This window comes from Micropterus salmoides, unplaced genomic scaffold (assembly GCF_014851395.1).
Source record: "Micropterus salmoides isolate LMB-PRFRI ecotype aquatic unplaced genomic scaffold, ASM1485139v1 Ms_hic_scaffold_7, whole genome shotgun sequence".
In the NCBI taxonomy this organism is placed as follows: Eukaryota; Metazoa; Chordata; class Actinopteri; order Centrarchiformes; family Centrarchidae; genus Micropterus; species Micropterus salmoides.
This window is the reverse complement of record NW_024044459.1, coordinates 32,365,051-32,388,150: the sequence shown is the minus strand read 5'-3', so window position 1 is coordinate 32,388,150 and position 23,100 is coordinate 32,365,051. Positions and strand designations below refer to the sequence as shown.

Genomic DNA, 23,100 nt, shown 5'->3' with positions numbered 1-23,100 from the left:
TGTTTAGGAGACTTGGTTTGAGATGTGAAATGCTCTGTTTTTATGATGTAAGGGGAGAATCTCAAGGGTGGTACAACATGTGTGTAGATCAAATTCAGGAGGTAATTATTAGGCAAGTCTTCTGGCAGAAAAATGGAAATTGTGTATGTCTAATCAGTCAAACAATGCACAGTGCTCATCAGCCAAACTGAACAGAGTAGAGAGAAACAATTCAAACAAACAAATACAGTACTCCCAAGTCAGTGTATATACTCACAATTTAAACTCATCTTCAGTACAGTGTTGGATCATCCCTTTTTTTAAAGGATGTTGCGGTATAGTTCATCTCAAAAGCTGCTCAATGGCAGCTGACTGGTACCAGGGGGGTGAGATTAGGGCTGCAACTAATGATTATTTTTATAACGGATTACTCTGCAGATTGATTATTCACTTAATTGTTCGGCCAATAAAATGTCAGAAAAAGAAGATCCACCTAACTGTCCAGTACCCCAAAGTTTCCACCCAAATTAGTAAAAATTCTCTGAGAATTTAAATTAAAAATGAAAATTAATGTGCATTTCCATCGACTATGTGCATCATGCAAAATAAGAATGTGGGCGCGTGAAGATAAACAGTTGATGTCAATTACTTACTGATCTAAATAGACTAATTGTTGAAGCTGTAAGTGAGATGAGTAGGGCATTCATTTAATTTCCCCTGAATGTCACTCGATTCATCCTTGGTACTCTTGTGTTTCAGGGAGCATAACAAGCTTCTTATTGGAGATACCCAATCTAGTCTATGGCAATGTTAATGTGTGTTCAATTACTCTTGTACACTTGTAACATTATATTTCCATCACCTCCTGTTGTTTAGATCACAGACAACTATTTTAGAGTTTAATTTCATTCACCACTCAAAAGAACAGTTGTTTCTTCACTGAAAATGCCTTCAGTGGTTTACCATGGAGAGGAGGGGTACCCTTCATGATCATCTGCCATCATAACCCATGCAAGGCAAGGGTGAGTCACATTCTTCTTTCCAAACTGATTGCTGTACTGTTTACATGAATTGTTTTCAATTGTCAACCCACCAGTTTGTGGTCTCATCCACATTACACCCCTGAGAGTAAAATATACTTTATTGTAACAGAAAGGAAATTTGTTTGGGAGACTCTGTCCGTTCTGCAGCTTCGCAAAATAAAGCTACCTTCAAAAAACTCAGCACACATATTAATGCTTTAAACCAATTCTCAGTACTCTGTTCACATGTGAAGCAAGAGTGAAAATGGAATTGCTGTTGCATGCACCCGTTTATGTAACAGCAACACACGGTAGGAGAGGGCCCACTTGTTCTGCAGGGGCATTATCTTTTCCTGATCAGTGAGTGCGTGTGTTTTCCTACTTTCTGCAAGTGTGTGAGCATTCTCGAGTTCTAGTCTCCATAAATGATTGCATGTGTGATCCAGCTTGGGTTTTGTTCCGCGTTATTTTTAAACGTCTGAAATTAAGGTTATATAAGTGGGCTAATCTGGACTAGGCATGCTGCATTATAGCCCCGTAGACCTGCTGATTGAAAATGTCAGTGCCAGGAATGTTGAGGGGTTGTCCTAGATGAAGAAGCCCACGTGTGCCAAAGCCACAGTCACAAAAATTCACTATATTTTTTATACACACACACACATTATATATATATATATATATACACACACACACACACACGCGCAACTTTAGAGATTTACAGATCATGATATGAGGATGGGGATCGATAGCCCGGTTCCAAACAATCTCAAAACCCGAAAATCAATAAGGTCTGAGCTTATCCATATCGAGACTAAATGTCTTGAAATGATGAATAAGAAAACTAATGTTTATTTATTGATGTCACTGAAACGCGGTATTAAAACAGGCTGGATGATAAAACAGTTTATCATCAGGCTGCAGGCTCTGTCTGCTCTCTGTCGGCTCCTACAAACAAACACACGGTGGCCAGCAGAGAGAGACGCCAAGCTGTCGCGGTCAAGTTAAGTTAGCTCCAAACTACTGGAGTTGCTGACAGCTACGCTCGTTACTGTAAGTATGTGCAATAAAACTTTTAAAAGTTTTATAAGTAAAAAGACAATACTTTATCAATACACCTGTGGTTAGGGTAAACATGTAGAAAGGTTTAATTTAAACTGCTATGTCCTCAGTCTCTCCTCCTGTATGTTTTATACAAGCACAGCTAACGTTAACTTGGCATTAGCCAAATGTTACAAACGAGCTAAATTGAAAGCTCTCTGTCTGTAGCATAGACTGGTCTGTAGTCTTAAAATCTGGCACATTGTTGTAAACTGAGCTGCTGGCTGAGATCTGCCGCTCCTCCTTCTGCCAGGTAACTATACCTGCAGGCAGTGAATAAAAGCAGAGAAGAGGAAGATGCTGACGGATGTCTGAGTTCACATATTGACTTTATATAGTGACGTTGCAGTTGTAAACATTAATGTTGCTGCTCTAGAAACAACATTTAGTTGTATTTAAAATATTAAATTCTAATCCTATAATTAGTTTAAAAACAACCAGGTGGCTAATATACACACTTCAATATTTGTTTATTTATCGCAAGTGATGTGTCATCTAACAATGTTATCGCACATTGAATATTTTTCTCATACCGTGCAGGCCTATCTCATGCCCGTTAGGTCTCGTCATACCAAATAACAGTCACCAAATAATAGTGAAGTTTTGATAGTGGTATCAATAAAGACTCGTATCGTTAAGCAGTCTCAATAATAGTATCAATATCAATAAAAATGAACGATCCCCGTTCCCTGATAATGACATTGTTATTGTTGCCAAGGACAGTGAACTGTTTGCAAATTTTTAGCTTGTGTTCAACCATAAGGGATTTGATTGTATGACAAAACTATCATGTCAAAAGTAGTCTGCGTTCTCCTAGACTGGTCTTGTGCCCTACACTGTCCTCTGTTCTTGTCAACAGTACAGCAGCACATCAACAGCTACTACACCTGTGACATAGTGTGAAAAGGCCACAGACCAATAGCTAAGCCCTTGGCGCAGAACAGCTTATATGCCCTCGACGACCCGAGTCGCATTTAGAACATCCCACTGCATGATGTCTCCAGCTGTACATACATCAGACTTCTTGTTTTAAATTACCTCTGGGTAAATGTGTACTGAGCACGTGCCTGTGTGACTGAATCACAATGTCAGTTGAATAAAGCAGTAGACATCCTGTTTTCATGCGAGAATGTGCATCTAAGTTCACAATAGTCTATCTCGTTTGGACATCAAGAACAACACAAAACAGCAGGTGCAGAAAGCTGCTGAAACTGAGGAGACCGAGGTAAGATTTCCTTAAGTTTCAAAACTGAAGAAAATAAAACTGCAATATGAAGTGAGGAGAGAAAACTGGTCTCAATTGTCAACACAAAATCTTTAAAATGCAAGAAACATACAGGTGTAAGTTGTGTGGTTGGTACTGCTGGCTTACAAATATAAGCATGCGTGTGACATTTTAACTGCTAGGCACTCTACCTAAAGCACTCACAAAATTTAGAAATATAACCATTTCTTAAGACAGCTGTCACAGGGTAATCTTAGCAGATACAGACTTCACTGTTAAACCACTCAAATACAGTAAATTATAATAAGAATCTTATTAATCTTATTATCTTAAGAATCGGTCATGTTCTTAAGCCGAGAAAGGGTTGCGGTATTAATGCTGAAAAAAAGCTAGTGAGTGAACCTTGAATTTATAGCATCTAATCACAGATATGCGTTCCCATGGTCAAGAATGAATCTCCCTTAGGTTTTACACACAGTATCTGCGCTTTCATCTTGAGGAGCTGCAGAACTGCAGTCTCTATTAAACTTGTGATCCTCGTTTCATAACGCCTCTGCGAAGATTTGAAGAGGCTCCTTCTATCAAAGCATCAAATCTTCAGCTATTTGGGGTCACCCCTAATATTTAAAACATCAGCTATACTATATATCAGCCATATATATATTTTAAACAAATAAGTAAATATTTTTGATAACATTTTGGCACTGAAAAATAATTGTCATAAGCTTCACGCTTTCTTATCTAGATATTTTTCGTGTGAATAAACATAACATAATTGGTCTTTTCTTCAACACATTATGCTTAAAATATAAGAAATATATTACTCAGTCCCCTGCCCAGTAAGAGTCAGTCATGGATGTATGATAAGATGTGGATATGGCACCGCCGCTCAGCCTTCTTTCAATTTTGCCCAGTGACCACTCACCATTATAAAAAAAGATTTTGATCCATGAAGGTTTTATATTTGTAAAATATGTGACGTCATCATCACAATGTAAAGTCTATGGGCCAGAGTGAGAAACACTACAGCGCGTATTCAGTGGCTCACATACCCCTAAAATCTTTTGTTTATGCACCAGGCCAGCAATACTCATTGAATAGTCCGGTATCCAGTTCTAATAATACATTGGCGGCGGGCAGCTGTGGCTCAGGGCCACTTATCAGAAGATCGGTGGTTCCCCTGGCTCCTCCAGTCTGCATGTCCAAGTGTCCTTGGGCAAGATACTAAACCCCAAATTGCTCCTGATTACTGCTGTTGTGTGCACGAATGTAATTTTTTTGTTTCTGATGAGCAGAATGTGTGTGAATGGGTGACGTAGTGTAAAGCACTTTGAGTGGTAGGAAAATTAGAAAGGCGCCATTACAAATACAGACCATCCATGTTGTCAGTTCCTACACTAAACTCCTATAATCTGCCTACAACAGTCTCATGTTTTACCTGTAAGAACCACATTTGAACACTTTTGTTCAGCCGTGATGTGAGAATAATGGATTTCCAAACAGAAAGAAGAAGTGTGCGTCACAGTTCAGTTATAAAATCCTAGCACACCACTGAGCCACCCTGCTGGGGTGCTGACAGTTCAACCGAAAACTCAGTCACACTAAAGTCAGCTAAAGAAAGTGCAGTGATTTCGACTGACAAAACGCGTGTCGACTCGGGATTTTCTCGGCTGGTGACTTGAGGCATCCACTTTTTGGGGGAAGCCTTATACACCAATACCTTGTTATCTAATCTAATTTGTGATAAGATAATTCTGACTGTGCCAGCCCAGCATATTTATTGGTGTGGCTCTAGTCACAAAGGAGGATCAGCTAACTTGTGTAGAACCATTGCTTTTTTGGTCTGAATGGGGTATTAGTTAGCTTTGCCACACATGGATCTCCACAACACTATGAATATCACCAATAGCACTCTGCTCACTCTTTGAGCAAGTTTGACCTGCATGGAGCATTTCTGAGAGCACCCGGGTAGAGAAGGACACTCAAACGTCTCCCATTCTGATTGTATTCTCTTTTTTAACCACAAAATGTGTGATTGCACATATGAGTCATGATACAACTGTCAGTTTTGCCTCATACTGGTTTACTCCCTCTTTTCTTTTTTGCTCTTTGTCTCTTACTCCTCCCTTTCCCTTTATCTGTGACTCCCTACATTTGCCCTTTGCCTCATTTTCAGTTGCATCGCCCTCTCTATCATTTAGTGCACTTACTCCATGCAATTATTACATGTGACATGACTTATATAATAGGTTTACAGTCCTCAGTGCTCTGAGGGGAATTGATGGCATTCCTGAATATTTCCCTGCTGGCTGAAGAGTCAATGTTTTTTTCCCCCTGTACCTCTGTTATTGGTGTATCTATTTACAATTCCTTGGCTGTCTGCCTCCCCAGGCAGTTTGAAGCGCTCTGTATAATGTCAGGAACACCTCCCCATCAGCAGCTCTACACTGCAAGCAAGTCGTTTTGATGTGCAGTTCACACAGTTTCATCCTCAGTCTTTTGAAATCTAGGTCAACTCTATTATTTATTAATTGCTGTTTCACAACTCCCTTAGTCTTCCCACTGCTGCTCACACCGCTCCAGCTCCTACAACGCAGTATATCCTTCTACGATTTCTGCTGTGGCATGTCTAATAACATCCTTTGTGGCTCTGAAGGAGGCTGCCAGTATGAATGAAAAAACTAAAATATTATAAGTATATTATTATAGTATAAAGTCTGAATATTTGAGAAACAAATGGACCACCATATGTGCATTATGAATCATAATTAGTCAAAATCGTCTTGTAAATGTGACTCCTGTAAACTAGTGAAGGCACCAGCACTGATTTCCTGAAAAACAAGTACTAATTATTTGTCATTTGCTTGTTGACCATCTTGCTGTAATATACTCCAAACTGTTAATATAATTTGCCGTATTTTATTGTGACTACTGACCTTTGCCATATCCTCAGCCCCTCCCAGAGGCATTGGTGGTCGGTGGGATGAAGGCCTCATCAGAGACTCTGGTCCCATCTCTAAACGAGGCCGTTTGATCTCCGCATACTCCATCTCCGATTGGCTGCTGGGTTCTGGCAGGTAGATATGCTCATAGCGGCTATGCTGCTCTTGTCCTCTGCAAGAGAAAAATTACAAACATAGCAGTTATTAATACAGGGTTTGTGATAACAAGCCATTTCAGTAATGAGTTTCTAATGTAAGCTGATGAAAGAAAATCACAAGGTTTAAGGCTAGTATTTTCTTGATATACTGGTGTCTTGCATTAGGGTTTAGCCACTCTAGCACTGTGGATCAGTCCAACATTTTGGTCTCTGAATTGCAATTACATTTCCAGCAGGCATTCTTGGAAACCTGACTTTAACTTGCAACACTTTTTTCACATCAGAACACCCCCCAGAACTACTGACCAAATTCCCACTAAGTTGAAATTAATGTTAACATAGCGAGGTGTCTAATGTTAGCACATGTAAAGCATCAGCATGTTAAAATCCATTTATTAATATGCATGTTAACAGTTGGCATGTTCACAGACCAAAGTTAGTGAATAGCGTGGAAGGATAGTTGGTATTTAACTCAAAGCGCAGCAGAGCTCAGGTACAACTGGGGCTGAGACAGATGAAGCACAACTAGAACTTATGAAAGTTGCGCCAAATCTTATAATGTATAAGGGAGGGAGTAGTCCCAAGGAAGAACTAATGGAAGAGAAGAACCATGTATGAAGTTTAAAATTTGATTGGTAAGATGTTTTAGATGTGGACTAACCCTCAATAGTAGAAAAAACACTTAAGCATACTTAAAAGTTGGACCAAGTGGACAGCGACATAAATCAAATCAATGGACAATAATATGCACAAAAAAAAATTTTTTTAATATAGCCGCAAGCGGTGATTAGCAAGTTCAAACCCTTTTGTGCTCGAACAATTTGAAAATTGTTTCAAACACGTCAACGGCAGCTGACAGACATCACAACGTTGAGCCGGCATCGTGATTGTAAAACCCCCGCCCCCCTAACAAAACAAATCTCTGTGTGAGCAGGTTTTAATGACGACGAACATTTTTAGTATGCCAAGTTGCCTAAAAGACTGAGAACTTGTCTTTTTTCCGTATATTTCTCTTATCACGGCAGCAGCAGGTGAGCCGCACGTCAGCTTATTAATGACGTAGCCCATAAAATAACTGAAACCAACCTTGTGTGTTCACCGTTGCTTTACTTGTTCCGTGCGTAAAAATATCCACCGCAACTTGTAACATAAGTTAATAGTCTACCAATTTTTTTTTACTGAGTGAAGTCTGTGCGAGAACACATGTACATAAGAATGTACATTTTTTGCATTTGTAGCATTTGACCCTATTGGTCAATTTAAATAAAACTTTCATGTTATGTTTCAGGTACAAATAGTCAAGGCCAAAAATAAGTGCACCCCTGCTTTTTTGTGGTGTTCTCATGTAAACAAAAGAAATAAACATGACAATAACTAGGCATTTACAATTGCGACAATCTTCTGGAAGAAGAAGTGCATTATAAATAAGACAGACATGCAGGGGTGCCCTTGTTTTTGGTCATGACTGTAAGTGGATATATCCTGTACATTCAGTGATGATTGGCCCAACAGTTTATTTACATGCTGAGCCATGTCCCTTTTGATGTTCATTGGTCAATATCTTAAATAAGCCATCAACAAGCTTTGTACAACTTTGGTTGGTTGGTCCTATAATGATGCGCTGAAAATTTGGTAGCAATCAGACCTACAGTTTAGAGATGAAAAAGAGATGAAAAATATGTTTTTCAAAAAAAAAAAAAAGCAAAAATCTATAAACTGCACTTCCATGTTGGCTTGATTTTTTTTCCAGCTCCCAGGGTTACTGCTTGGGAAGCACTTGCACATAATTTCCAGTTATTTTGTAAGTACTGTGTTAATAATAATATTAATAATAATAAAAAACACAAACTCAATGTCTGTCCCTTCAGGATTTGATCCCTAATTATATGTCATGTAAACTGATATCTCAGGTTAAATATGTGAAGACAGCTGTAACATTACTGTTCTTCTGAGCAAGAGACTTCTGGTTTTGTTTAAAAACATTCAACCAAATAAATACGCATTTGTACAAAAGCACAAGACAGTTACAGCCTTAGATCAGACAGACCTAAATCTTTACTGTTGTGTTCAAGGCACACACACAAATGCCAGCTGGCTTTATTTGGTTCAAACATAATCATAAAGTAATCACAGAAGACCATTTTCCCTGCAAAACGAGAACATGCAATGGGCCACTCAGTAGTGGAAAGTGGGAAGAAAAGGAGGCAAGAAAATTGGAAATGGTGACTCACTGTAACATTACCATCTAATCGTTTTAAATATAGCTGCATATGGTAGAGTGGCTCTTGTGTGGAGTTTTGCAGGCACTGCTAAGCAGTCAATAGCCACATATTCAAAGCCAAAAACGTGCTTTGTTAAGACTTGCAGTAGGAGCTATGACACTCCCTATGCTGTACCCCAAAACTATGATCTGGATGGCCGGGAATGCTAACAATGATACCAGTGGAGGGGGAAGCACCATACTGTAATGCTATTGGGTCAAGATCTGCTGTGTGGGGTGCTAGTATAAACCTCATTCTGCACATGGGGGTGGGGGGGTGTTAGACAGCAGCAAGCTAAAGTGCACCAGTAAAACAGACCCTTGGTGTGTTGTCAAATAGTCAAATGACAGCTTCCGACTGTTAACTGCACTAGCTACTTAGATCTGGGAAATTTTATTAGCCCACTTGTAAATGGCTCTCTGTTTTCTCTGAGGGAACGGTTTTCTCAAGTCCGCCCTGGAGGCAGATGCCAGAATGTCACCGACTTTGCTGCTAGTGTCAAAATGGAAGTGGCTTCTGAAGAGAAGAGGGAAAACACAACCATAATTGCTGGTCCAGGCCCATAATGGCCTAGTGTGTGGTTTCTCTATGTGCCAAAAAGTATGGAGCCTGACTCTGTCTCTTAGGGTGCTGGTGGGATGGCGGACGAGACCAGAGATTAACACGGCACAGATATGTCATGTCACTTATGTAATATGCTGAGCTAAATCAGCATGTTAAAATGTGTCACAGTGTGTTGAGGAAAAAAATGGATTGTGAATGTTTATATCTGTGTGATTGCCTCAAAAAATAGGGGACCAAAATTAATAACCAGATGGCGTGTGACTACTCCCCCCAAACACATTTTTCTCACTCATTCAGTCGCACACTTCCTCATCTCCATAGAGGGCTGGCACTTACATAATCACATCATCAAGCTCTAGCCCAACCCCCCCTTTATCTACCCCTCTTTCTTTCTCCCTCTCCCTCTTGTGAGCGTGCAGAATAATCTGATCCCTGGGGAGGATTTGTCTGGAGGATGAGAGAAAGATGTGTGTAGCGGTAGGGTTGGGGGGGCAGTGAGTGTGGGGAGCTGTGGGACGGGGGCAACACAACACAGCACCCCACAACAGCTCCATTACTATTTTCCTGGTTTGAGCCCCATTACAACAAGAACAGAGATAATCATGTATGCTGATAGCAGCCTGTTATTGTGAAAGCACTACGCCGTTTGTGCGACTGCCAATTTTTCCGTCGCTCCCCAGAGGAGCAGCTCCACAGCTGTGCGAGGTGCAGGGACGACAGAGAGAGAAAGAGGGGCCAGGCTAACTGCACAACAGCTGGGATAAAAGTCCACAGAAAGAGGGACAATGGGTGGAGTCCAAAAACTTTATGGAAAATGTGCTCAACTTTTCTGTTCGTATCGCTGAACAAAAACCACATTACTCCATGGCCAACACAACAGGAGACAGGGATATTTACAACTGCTAAATGCTGCATGGTGGATAAATAATAATCTTTATTTGTAGAGCACTTTAAACAAGTTACAAAGTGCTTTAACAAGTGTAAAGACAATGATACCCAAAAGACAATAATACAAAAACAATAAAAGATAAAAGCATGAAAACATTGAAAAGACTAAAATACACATTTAAGATAAATATAAAATTAGTAAAATAGAATAAAAGGGATAAAATAAAGTCAAATAAGATCGGGAAAGGCTCTCCTATAAAAGTATGTTTTAAGAAGGGACTTGAAAAAGAGTTCACTGACTCCAGAGCCTCGGGGCCCTGACAGCAAACGCTCTGTCCCCTTTAGTTTTCAGTCGAGACTCTGGAACAGACAACAGACCTCTGCCCGAGGATCTCAAGGTACGTGCTGGTGTGTACGGGACTAAAAGTTCAGAAATATAACAAGGCGAGAGGCCATGAAGAGCTTTAAAAGTGATCGATAAAATTTTAAAGTCAATTCTAAAACGTACTGGGAGCCAGTGTAGTGAAGCTAAAATAGGAGTAATGTGGTCATATTTCTTTGTTCTGGTTAAATCCTGGACAGTCTGCAGTGAATAAATGAAAGCTATTTTCTTGAAGGTAACTTTTGGATCCACAAGGCCTTGTAGTAGTAGTAGCAGTAGTAGTAGTAGTAGTATGGGTGGGAAAAGAAAGCAATTTTTTCACATGCATCATAATTCACTTTTGAGTATTTCAGCACTGATGCTCTAAATTCCTTATCAGAATTCAGAGGGTTTCTTTTTGAAATAGTAATCACACATTGTTTTTTAGCTGTTACTGTGTCAGTACAAGCAAAAGAATGAAACCTTGTAAATAAATAGCAATAAACATAATAATTAATTTAAAAAGCATTACTGAAAATCACAGTTGTAGCAAAGGGCATTCCTTTTTAGGACCATTTGTACAAATATTTAAATAACTTTCCAAACATCCACATACTAAGGTCTGAACAGGAGCCTCACAATGCTACTTTGATATATATTTAAAAAAATTTAAATTAAGTTCACAGATAAATGACAAGAATAATCGCAGCTACTGTACACACTCATTTTGCATTATTGAGCCAGATTTGTTTACACTCCACTCTCTGTTCTGGGCAGAAAAGAAACCCTGTTAAGTGGTTTATGCTTGCTATAAAATGTATTCTATCCCTTTCTCAAGTAGCCTGGGTGATTTCAGACAGATGGGAAGAGGCGGAGTGACTGAGATATTGCCTGGAGTAAAGAGGAGGATGAAACAAACAACTAGCACACTGGCTCACCAATGATTATACTGTTGTGGTTTTCTGACCTGTAATTAGGATACATTTGGAGCATTAACTAATTGGCACACTTGATTTTAGTCCAATACAATTAAAGAGGAGACGATGGATACATAGATCTATCATACTGAAAATGAGATAATGCCATCCCTAAAGGGAAGCGCAGTTTCAAAAGCCAAGTTAGTGCAACAACCCTGACCTTGCTACAAATGGAGACATGGTGTGCAGAATTACTGAGACTTTTGAAAAGACCAGCACACATCTGAGGAGAGAATAGATTGAAGGATTGCCAAGGCCAGAATTTCACTATTCAGACTCTGAATGAGAACGTAGAATGAGGTCTTCAGATTGGATTTTAAGCCCTCTAAAGGAATGCTGAAGGCCTGATATATTCAACTGAAAGACTCCCCACCCACGGACGCCTGCCAGCAAGACCAGCGGTTTATTCCAACAAAGAAACGTGGGCTAACTGCTAGTCGCCCCTTTTGATATCATGGTTATTTCCTATCTACTGAAAAACAGCCTCTCTGCTTCACTGTAGAAGTTGCACAAGGCATCTGTCTTGCAGAAACAGGCATCACATATACTGAAGAGTGACTGCCAAAGCAGAGTGTCAGCAAATCAGAAGCTGGTGGGCAGCAGTTGAACAGTTAAACAGGACCAACACACAGCTCTGTGATTTACATTGAAAATAATCCCATCTGATTGATGCTTAAAGAGGCCGCCACACCACGCAACGGTCACTCACTGCTAGAGTCACTCTACCATCTGCCGTCTGCTGATAAAACTCAGGCTAAAAGGTACACAAATTAGAAATATTTTGAAAGACAGCCCCCACTCCACACACAAAGTACATGTACCAAATATCTGCCAGGTGATTTCTAGTAAAATCAACCTCTTAAAAATTCTATTTAGTATTTTCACATATGCAAAATCTGCCATGATAATCAACTAAGGAGAAACAAATTATCTTGTGACTTATCCTCTGTGCATCATGCAAAATTCATGGCACGGACATAAATGATTCATAAGTACTCATCAAGACTCATCCGCCAAAAAAGCATGGCTATATAAATAATAAACAGCTGTGGTCAGTATAAGACCTGGATCTCCAGAGAGAAAGTGCTATACATACAATGCTTTGCCTGACTTATTGTTGGTCTATTGAAGATGGCAAAACTCTGCAAGCTCCATTGCCCCGCAGAGCCGTTTAACACAACATTACAGATGAACGGCTTGCGGATGCCAATTACATAAGGATTACAGTGGGGGAGGGTTAACAGGCAGAGGCTTTAGTACAATAATACTGCATAAAAATGCAGCTTGCATGACGCTTCCACTGAGCATGCTTTGTCCCACAATTGTAAAGACTCGAGAAGGATACAGGGGCGATACTACCACTTCATGTGAATGATATAGAATTCCTACATTTACTGACCGTGAACGCCACACTACGCATCTAGTATCTTAAATAAAAAATGATACAAACTAACCATATAATTCCATCTTCAATCCACAGCAGAAGATGAAAATACTCTACTTCAGTCACTTTCTGCCACTCGGACAATCAAACACTTGCTACGCACCTCCGGATTCCTTACAAGAGTTACGCTGCACTTATAACACCATCTGTCACGTAGATGTTTTGAATAGAACGATGAGAGGAAGTGAGCCATCTAGCTAACGATGATTTTAGTAGAAGCTTCTATAGATTATTTCAATGATTCATCGATGCGTCGTTTAAGAAGTACTTAAACCCCAGTAACAGGATCAGCTGTGCACGTTTATAGGTGATAGATATTTATTAGTCCTTTCGGAAATTCATCGTGTGCCATACAGCAAACATCAGACCAACAACCAGACAGCTGCTTTACAAACACAAACATCACCCGAGTGCTATACAAGTTATACTACAGGCTCGCCAAGGAATGAGTGTTGTGATGAGAAAATAGACCTTACAAGCACAGCACACCTACCTCTCATTCCCAGGCTGAAACTCTGAAAGTAAGGAAGGCCGGCGGCGATGGGGCTGGGCCAGGTGGGAGCTGTAGTCCCTGGCATGATGAGAGTGGTAGTCAACCAGTCCCACTTCCTAGAATACAAAGAACAAGATGTCAGCGTGGAACAACATACCCTGCATTCATTTCTTCTCCTTGAGAATGATGCATGGACCCCCAAAATAATAAAAACACATTAACATTCCCATTCCCTGCCTTGTTTCTTCTGTAAAATCTGATCTTTTTCTCTCCAGCTATTGTTTCTCCCTCTCCTGCCATTTGTTTCTCACACATGGGTAACCCATGCAGCTACCGTAAACTTGTGCCTCTGCTATTCAGGGATTGTGGGACACAGCCCATCAACCCTCATCACCTTCTGAATGTGATGATTTGGGGATCCTGGGGGGTTAGCCTTGGATTCTCCCTCAACACAAGAACAAAAAAAGCCTTGCCAACACTGAAGGTCATTGAATGAACTTCTACATCAGCTAGAGGCCGCTACTTTGAAGCACGGACAGCTCTGCCCTTGATACGTAGAAGAACATAATCTTGATAATTAGGAGATGTGAGTAGAAATAATGGGGAAAGCCTTAATGTGACTCCACGATGACAACATGAACTTTCACCTCAAACATCTAATGAGGGAACAGTTCTGTGTACACAACATTGTAACCTGGAAATGTTTCTGTTGGAGAAACACCAGTGGGCCCCTGGGATCAGGCCCTCTCCAGTGGTTAAGAGTAATGCCCTGTTTACTAAATATCCACCAAGCAGTCAGAGCTAGAGCTTCCACTCTAGTAAACCCTCTCATTAGTTGTTGTTTTTTTAAGTTGAGGCAGTACAATTGGTGTCATTTAACACACTGTGCGTCAGGTCCCTTACCGTATGTGCCCGTTGCAGCTGCAGTGGCAGGGTGGCAGGGTTTGGCAGGTGCCGTGTGTCCACAGTCCTCCGGCCCGGTGGCACAGACTGGGGATGAGAGGACATGCTGGCACAGCCGCTTCCTCTACAGGCAGGAAGTAGGTGTGGCTCCAGAGCAGATGCCGTGCATTATCGGCCGTTTCTCTTAGCCAGCAACCTGTAGAAAAAAAAACATGGAGTATGTAACATTTGAGTAACATCAGTGGAATTGCCTTGGGCACCTTCATACCTGCAAAAAACAATACATAAAACATTATGCAATATGCCAAACTGTTGCTCGGAAACAATTTGATGTTTTCTGGCTAGCACCTCTAGAGTAGCTAGAGATGAAAGTGTGTGTCTCTGTATGCTCCGGATATCAGATTGTCATCACCTCCCTACCGCAGCTGCTCCCCCCTCCATTGCTCCCTCTAAAGAAGTGAGAGCCCCTGCACCTGCTAGACTAAACCCTCCCTTGCTGCTTACTGAATGGCCCACTGTCCTCACACTGAGGACTCACAGACAGACACCAGGAAAGTCAAGCAGCCAGCCTGTAAACCAAAAATACTCTGAGTTTAATAGGCCTTTAGATGCAACATAAATAACACACTGATAGATAGAGATGTAGGCCTTGAGAGTCAGGCACTAGATTTTAACTCCAGATGACGTTTTGCCCAACTTGAGCGGTCTCATCTACAAGAAGTCTCTCACATATTGCCCAAGAATGATGAAATAAGTTAAAAACAGCCACTAAGCTCACACATGGCACACATGAACATACCCCTCTGTAAAAGGTAAGGGAGAGATATTTATTCTGCAGAGAGTTAAAGAGTGAAAATAAAGAGAGGGCTGTAAGTCTATTACAATGACCATGCAGATCACAGCACATACCATCTAAACATAGCTGTAATGTTAAAATTGGAGACAATGCTGAAGAGGAACTTGGTTGGACCTATGAAAATAGCTTCAAACTATCACCGGGAATCGATTTGAAGAAGTTTAAGGTCTATTTCAACAAAAATTCGATGTTAAACAAAAGACAACATTCAGCTCTGGCTCGTTACTGCACCATTCTCAGACACTCTTAAAAGGCTGTGATAGTAGTAGTGGGTGGACTCCTGACATGTGTCCCAGCGACTCTTGCCAAAAGAGAAATTAGGACTCCTGCCATTTCTATGGGCCTCTGACTAATGATTCCTCTATCATAACTCATGTTTCAGTGTTGCGCGGGGCACACAACAAGAGGCACAGTGGCAGAAATACGGGCTCTCAACACACCACTGATCGAAAACTTGACACGATAGCAAAGTCCTCAAGGTGCACTACAATTCTGTTAACTCATCGGGAAAAGCCGCCACCACCTCTGAGACAACCAAAAGGTCCGCATGCATTTTATTTCCAGATGCTACTGAATGTAACTGCTTACTTCAATAGGTGTGTTAAAATAGAAAATATATAAATAAAAATAATAGTGAATAACCATAACAAGGAACATTAAGAAAATTGGACATGTGATAAGATATTCAATCTGTATCCTTAAAAATGATTATTTAGTAAATTAATCAAGAATAGGAAATCCACTGAAATCCTGTTATTATTCTGTTGTTCAATGTAGGCTATTTTGTTTTAAATTTGATACCGGTTTCTTGAACGATACTCCAACAAGCAGCCCAAAGTTTATTCATCTGTGCAGATAAGCAGATGGTGTTAAAAAACAACAGTGAGCCCCATTGCTGGGCGTGATGTAGATTTTTTCCTGCATGCCTCTACGACGTTTAACATTAGACAGCCAATCACCAGCATTATTACATCATGGTACAAGCACGTGGGCATGCTTACAGATGCTCACTGATCCTGATAAGATTTACTCCTTAGGTATCGAAATTTGGTAACGATCCTCAAGGCGCTTTTTGATACTCGATATAGGTTCAGTGTCTAGCTCTGGGACAGGGTGAGTGTTTTAGCTCTGCAGCCAGTAGAGTACAAACAAGCACTTTTTACAGCACTATGAACATGAGACCTGATGACACCACAAGGTGCCTACATCGTAGGCATAGTATGATCTATTGTAGTGCCAGTGTGCCAGTCGCCATTGTCTGACTCTAGTTTTGACTCGTTTGCAGTACAAAGGAGGGCATTATCCATCCTTCCTTCCTGCTCGACTGTCACAAACACAAAGTGTCACTTGATTTCAGTTACGCAAAGAGCTCTATTATGAAATGCTGAACATGGCTCTGCCTTCAAGGAACAGAGAAGCTCTGTAAACATAGACTCAGGAAGGCCACGAGATAAGAAAACACTGACGAGATTCTCACACGAACTAGGGACTTCGCCTTTGTGTCAAGTCTAAACTGTGGCTTCAAATATTTTCAAGACACTGGTGCACTCATCTTTTGGTGAGACAGACCTGGATAAACAGACCACACAAAGGGTAGTGCTAAAGTCCTTGGGTAGACCTCACTGCTGGTGAAATACTAGACGAGGAAAACTCATGATATTGACATAGCATACAAATATGCACAACCAGCAAGGCCAGCAAGACAAAGCAAGGGTGAGATAAGCCATCCTTTTTGAAAGCCTCCCTTTGATGACTGTCCAGTCCATAGAGATTCCCCTGAGAATGACGAAAATAAAGTCTGATGCAGTCACAAGATCTGTAGAGGACAAAAAACCTGAATCAAGATGAGAAGGCCGACACAATGAGAGAGCTTTGACATAAACTCTGAGGCGAACGGGGCCTTCCAGACGAAAGGCTGAACACATGCACTGGCAGTGCTACAGACACCCACAGGCAAGTCGATGGCTCAGCGCCAACACTGAGAATGAACTCAGTCACCTCACTCTAGCGTGCTTTCCTTCTCCCCTCTCTGCTGCTTTCGTCTTCGGCACAGAGTAGAGAGGGCCTCAGCCTTCAGAGGGGCAAGCCAATATTTCATCCTCCTACCCCCCACCCTCCTTCTCCATTTTAGGAATGGCTGTGGAAATACTAGCACAGAGCACACAGACAGCTTCTAGCCTGCCAGGCTGACTTCAAACAACAGTGTAATTCTACTGACATAAACAATTAGAAATCTCTGTCTAGTCTGACTGTAGCTTGACAGCTTATAACATAATTTTGAGAACCTTGATATAATAATGGGTGTGATTGGCCCATCACCGCAACAGCAATAACATACTGTTGATTATATGCCCCCAAAAATAATATTATTATACGCCAACCTTTAAACACAGAAACAACACATTAGGGTCCCATGCTGTCAGCAAAGACTTCTGCATAATAATCACAACAGGCAAAAGAAATGGTGGCTCCGTTAAAATCCTTGTAGTTGTTGTGAAAAGGGAGATGAGTGAACTGTAATGGGCATAACGCTTGGTCTGGGAACAACATCAGAAATCTATAAAGCAATGCCCTAGAGAGCTCAGCTGCATGAAGGGGAGGGCTGCTAGGACTCTCAGCCTAGGAATGTGGCACCCTGTCAGGTCTCATAAGGATTTATCTCCCTGGAGCCTCATTACCGAAGGGCCCTGGACAAGAAGGCTCTCTCCCCCTTACCCTTTCGCTCGCTCACCCTCGCCACTGAACTGCTCACATATTCCCTACATGATGCCAACACTCGCTTTCTGAATGATTTCCAAATTACTCCTATCTTTACTTATAGCATGGGTGGTCCAGTTCACGCTGAGATAGACACTAGGTATTGGGACCCTTGTGGAAACGATGTATTGACTTTGTATTTCTATTAGAGAACCTGTTGAGTCGGTGAGCACCTAGCAGTTATTACAACTAAATCATGAGGAAATTAGGCATCGGTTTCAACAACCATTTGCAGTTGTTACTCTATTGCCACCCTTCACCTCTCTCCCCATTCACCCACATTTCACATAGCAAAAAAGCTCTTGCAATTAATCCGCCAAAGCTTATTGGGGCCCCAAGAGGTTTTTAAGGTCAGGTTGCAGGAACAAGGTAAATCTGTATGGTAAGCACAGACAACATAAACATGGTGACCCACAGTCACCCCACCCTTTTTTGTTTTATCAAAACAATCTATGGAGTTCTCTATAACACTGTAATCACACAATGCAAACACTCCTGGATCTGCCTAGCGCAGGTAAAGTAAATTTTATTTATAGCTCAAAATATCAAAAATCACGATTTGAGGCTTCAGAATTTGTACAGTACATAACAGCCTGTATCCTTAGACCCTCAAATTGAATGAGGAAAAACTCCTCAAAAAGCCCTTTTAACAGTGGGAAAAAACAAAAGAAACCTCAGATACAGCAACAGAGGAGGGAACCCTCCCCCAGGACCATAGCACCGTAAAACTTTGATTAAGAGCCCAGGCTGTTATTTGCTAAAAATCACTGAATTGACCTGCCTATATTTGGGACAGGCGTCCATATGGGACATACCTTTAATTCATTTCGCACAAAACTGAAATGGGCTACTATGAAACAGTTTATTTCAAACAGAATATCGCTTGTGTAAAAGTGATCCTATAATACCAAATACACGTCATTCATTTGATCTAGCTCTGACAGACTGCTTATGCGCTTTTATTTTGAAGGCAGCAACGTAACGAAAACAACAACATGGTGCAGGATGAGAAAAGTGTGGTAGAAGTTAGCAGACTGAGAGCGATGGACTTCACATGACGGGATTCATTACATGGATTCATTTTTATGAAAATGTTTTGATTCTTTTTATCGGTGGACCCTTACAGAGTAAAGGAATTAATTAATCAAGGAACGGACACATTCAGACTTAACGAGCGCTTAAAAAGGTAACGGGGGTCGACACTTTTCTTTTTATCTCTTGTACCATGCCGGTCACTGGTAAATCTATAAGAATTAGATTTTGGGGCTTGTCGTTTCTGTTAAATGAACTGAACGATTGTATTGTGGAGAATCTAACGACGTGCATGTTCATACTGACATACTGGTTATAGGTTTAAACATTAATATTTGTATTAACAATCTAAGCAGCTTAGAAGCAACTAAAGCGGGCAACCCAGTGGGGTTTAAGAGGTTTTATACATGCAAAGAACTTATATAAAAACCAGACCAGGCGTTTAATGGAGACCTGCGCTTATTTGTCAAAATGTGTTCCCACACCCGGCCAGTAAAGGAGGTATTATGACGACAACATGTAGATTGTAAAACATAAGTGAAGAGTATGGCTCCAGAAATTGAGCAGCTTCAGGTGTCACCCACTAAGTAACCCTAGTACAGTGCCCTTTACAATGCCAAGAAGTAATATCCAAGACAAGGCTGACAAGGGAGAATGCCATTTTCCAGGTAGACATAGTTAGGCCTATCTGAGCAGGGGTCTGTGTCACGGCAATTGTTGCTTTTCATTTTAGTGCCCACACTAACAGGTTAGCGCAGCCACACAGCCCGCATGAGCAGCATGATTCAGGCGTGGCTTAAGTGGGAGGTCAGAGATTTAGCGTGTCGCCCAGTTTCCAGCATGAAATAGACAATGAGAGTGATCTGTTGATAGTAAAATTGCCATCATGCCAGTACCATTACATCTTTCAATTCAGTTTTAATATCTAGATCTGTACAATGCCACTTTTTTTTTTTTTTTTGACATTTGAGAGTACATTTCTTAACCTTTTTCTGACATTTATAATCAAATAAAACATTCTATTATTGCTGTCCAATATCAAAGGCAAATTCATTGGCTGGCAGTAGCAGCAGCACAGCAGTTCAGCATGGTGGTCGTCATGAACAAGTAGAGTTAAGCGGTGTAGCCCAGGCGTCAGACTGATATAAAAAAAAAGGGAAAGACAACACGAGATCAATGCAGCACAGAGGCCAATGTAAAGTATTTTATTATGGGTACAACCTTTTCACCTTAAACATAGCAGACAAGATGAACACACATTTTATATTATCAGAAGAATCCCAAAAATATTTCAAGCCAAACTAATAAAGTCCTTCAACCAGCAATGAATGAGTTACTGACAAGGAAGTCCAATCATACGCTGACACGAGAGAGGCTATAAAAGGCCGTAGGTGATATTTATTTGCTGTGTGCCAGCCTGATACAGCTATCAGTTATTGCTCCTGGCAGGCAGGTGGTTAGTGTGCTGCTATTTGTACCAAACGGTGAAAGAGCATCCCAACACCCTGAGCTGATGCTGTACTTCTGCTCAACTTTCAGACAGGAAATCAGAGGTCAAAACAAATAGGCAGCAACTGAAGACTGTGAGAAAAGTTGGGCAAGGCTATAATTTAGCTGACTGAAAGAGGTACAATCATTTCCCCAAACCACAGCATGTCACAACTTTCATTTTAAATCTGACTGAACGACACACATCCCATTGTGTTAACAACAGTATGATAAGCATCACAGTAACACCTGCAGCACATGGGGAGTGAAAAACAACAGTAATTGTGAAACTGAAAATGGAAGTTGCAGTGACATATAAACAATGTTAAAAAGCAGTGCATACAACCTTAACACAGAATATCTTAAGCTTTAACGTCATCAGACACGACGCAAACAGTCACGGTTATCAGTGCAGGACAACAAATGTATTCAACATTTTACAAACATAAATCTGCATATAACTAATATGTGTATAAATAGTGGTGTAACAGATCATAGTTGATCCATTAGCCGGATCTGAACCGTGAGTTTTGTGATCTGTTGCACGCCTGTATAGAACGAATAATTGCAGACCAAACAAGGCTAAATAAAATATATATAATATAAATATGATAATTTAGCTTCGAAAGTACATTTACAGTCTGCATTAAAAAGAAATATGGTTCAGAATCAGACTGTTAAACATTGCTCTGAAAGACTTTTTATAACCGTTTTATGCAACGAAGTACAAAAACACTGAACTTTGTGTAATAGTTACCATATGATTTCTTGTACACTAAAGAGATTCCATATTATAAAACTGAAACAACTGGAAAGTAAAGCTATGAAAGTTGTTTCAAATGTGCCGATTGGATTGGCTATCGGCAATTGAAGAGATGATCAGCGCACATTTCATGCATCGATGTTAAGACGATTTTAACTAACTCACTATCACAATTAAGATGACATAAAAAGTCTCTAGAATCTGCACCCCACTGCAGTGTATCCCATTCACTCATTTATTTGTGCGCCACATTTTGATCCGTACATAGCTCGGCGTCAACGTCCATTGGAAGCATCTCTAAGCGTTTCAGCAGCGGAGCGTGCAGCCTGCTTGATCTCTAGGAGCCATGATTAGACAATATGAAAATAGAGAAGATCGCTCTACCCTAATTAGTGAACGGGTTATTCTGCTCAGATATCATTAGCACATAGGAGATATGAACCAACCAAAACGGTGGTGCTTCTTTCTCAACCCAGAAAGGGCAATTGAGCCTCAGACTTTTAGCTAGCATTTATCACTTTTGAAAGGAATTTGAAAGAATTCATCCTTCATTAACAGCACTAAACGTTTTATGTTTCACAACAGTGATCCAGACAAAACAGCATTAGCCGCTAGCCCTTTGCTTTGCTGCCACTTTAGATCTGCCCCCTAGGTCGATGATTCAAATAACCAGTGCTGGACTGTAGTGTAACTGGGTGGAGGCTGTGAATATATTTCTTCTAATCGTTGGTCAGGTGCAATGAATATAACTTTTGTTCTTTTGATTTCTCTGTTGTAACCAAAGTATACCAAATGACAACTCTAAAAAGGAAGCATTGTCTATTGTTACACCCCTAAAAACAACCAAATGATCGACTGATGTACTAGTGTCAGATTTAAAAATGAATAAAATGTTTGGCAGTCCAAATCACATGGCATTTTTCTATTTTGCTGATGATATCATCAGCAATGTCTCAACACACAGACTGTAAAAGTGTGTGTCTGACAGGGAAGAGAGGAGACAGTGATTGGCTGGCCTGTACTTCCAGATGTGATCACCCAGCTGTATCCATGCTGGACAGCAGAGCAGCTATTGGATTTCCTGCCTGTTCCCCTGCTGCCAGCCACTTCAGCGACACTGTGTGAAATTACATAAGACTCCCTCCTCCCCCTCTCTGATGGCTGGCGGAGAACTGGGGCCTTCACACAGGTCTTGTTCTTGACTCCCGACTTTTATTTAGATGGCAGAGTATATGTTTGATGAAAGATTGTAAGCGACCAACCTAAAGAATTGGACCTTGAATATTCCTTGTAGGTCTTTCAAAAATACAAGTATTTTTCTTAAATCGTCTATGAAAACAGCCCAACTTATATAGAGTCATTTGTTTGCGTGTCTCATGATAACAGAGTTGATCATTTTCTCTGATCTCTCTTCCAACACCTACATGAACCCTTCCTAGGGGCTTGTAACACCACACCAACATAGGCCAACTTATCAGATGCTTTTTCCCCGCGTCTTCTGTTACAATTTTCAATTGAATGCACAACAAAAATGATAGCCTCCGGTCAGGGGACAGCTGCGACGAACGTATGTTATCTTCTGTATGGATTGTAATCAAAACGAAATTCAATGAAATTCAGAGCCTCTAACAGACGTAATTTTACCATGTCGGTCACTACAGTGTGTGTTCATGTACTTTCCCCTTAAAAAGATACTGTGTGTGGTCATGTGACTCTACCCAGTCCGGTCCTGCTGAGCTGTCAGGCAGAGGTTAGCTAGCGCTAACCGGCTTCATTTTCCAGTAGTTGGCAAAACAACAGACATCTATTTTATTAACAGACACACTGTGACCTAAACTGTACATTTGCTGCCAGACTGACAACTTACTCGTTTGCTTTTTCCGTAACTT

At 40.8% G+C, this 23,100-nt stretch overlaps 1 protein-coding gene across 7 annotated transcripts in view; it reads right to left on the bottom strand.

Moving 5' to 3' along the window:
- Positions 1-23,100, bottom strand: part of ncor2 (nuclear receptor corepressor 2) — a 91,274-nt gene that overhangs the window by 55,828 nt on the left and 12,346 nt on the right. For all 7 annotated transcript variants that reach the window (XM_038703479.1, XM_038703482.1, XM_038703484.1 and 4 more), the window contains exons 2-4: positions 14,316-14,511; positions 13,413-13,528; positions 6,261-6,438 (exon numbers count right to left, since the gene is read on the bottom strand). In XM_038703479.1, coding sequence (XP_038559407.1) covers positions 6,261-6,438; positions 13,413-13,528; positions 14,316-14,420 — 399 coding nt within the window. In that variant the 5' untranslated portion in view covers positions 14,421-14,511. The remainder of the gene's footprint in view (positions 1-6,260; positions 6,439-13,412; positions 13,529-14,315; positions 14,512-23,100) is intronic.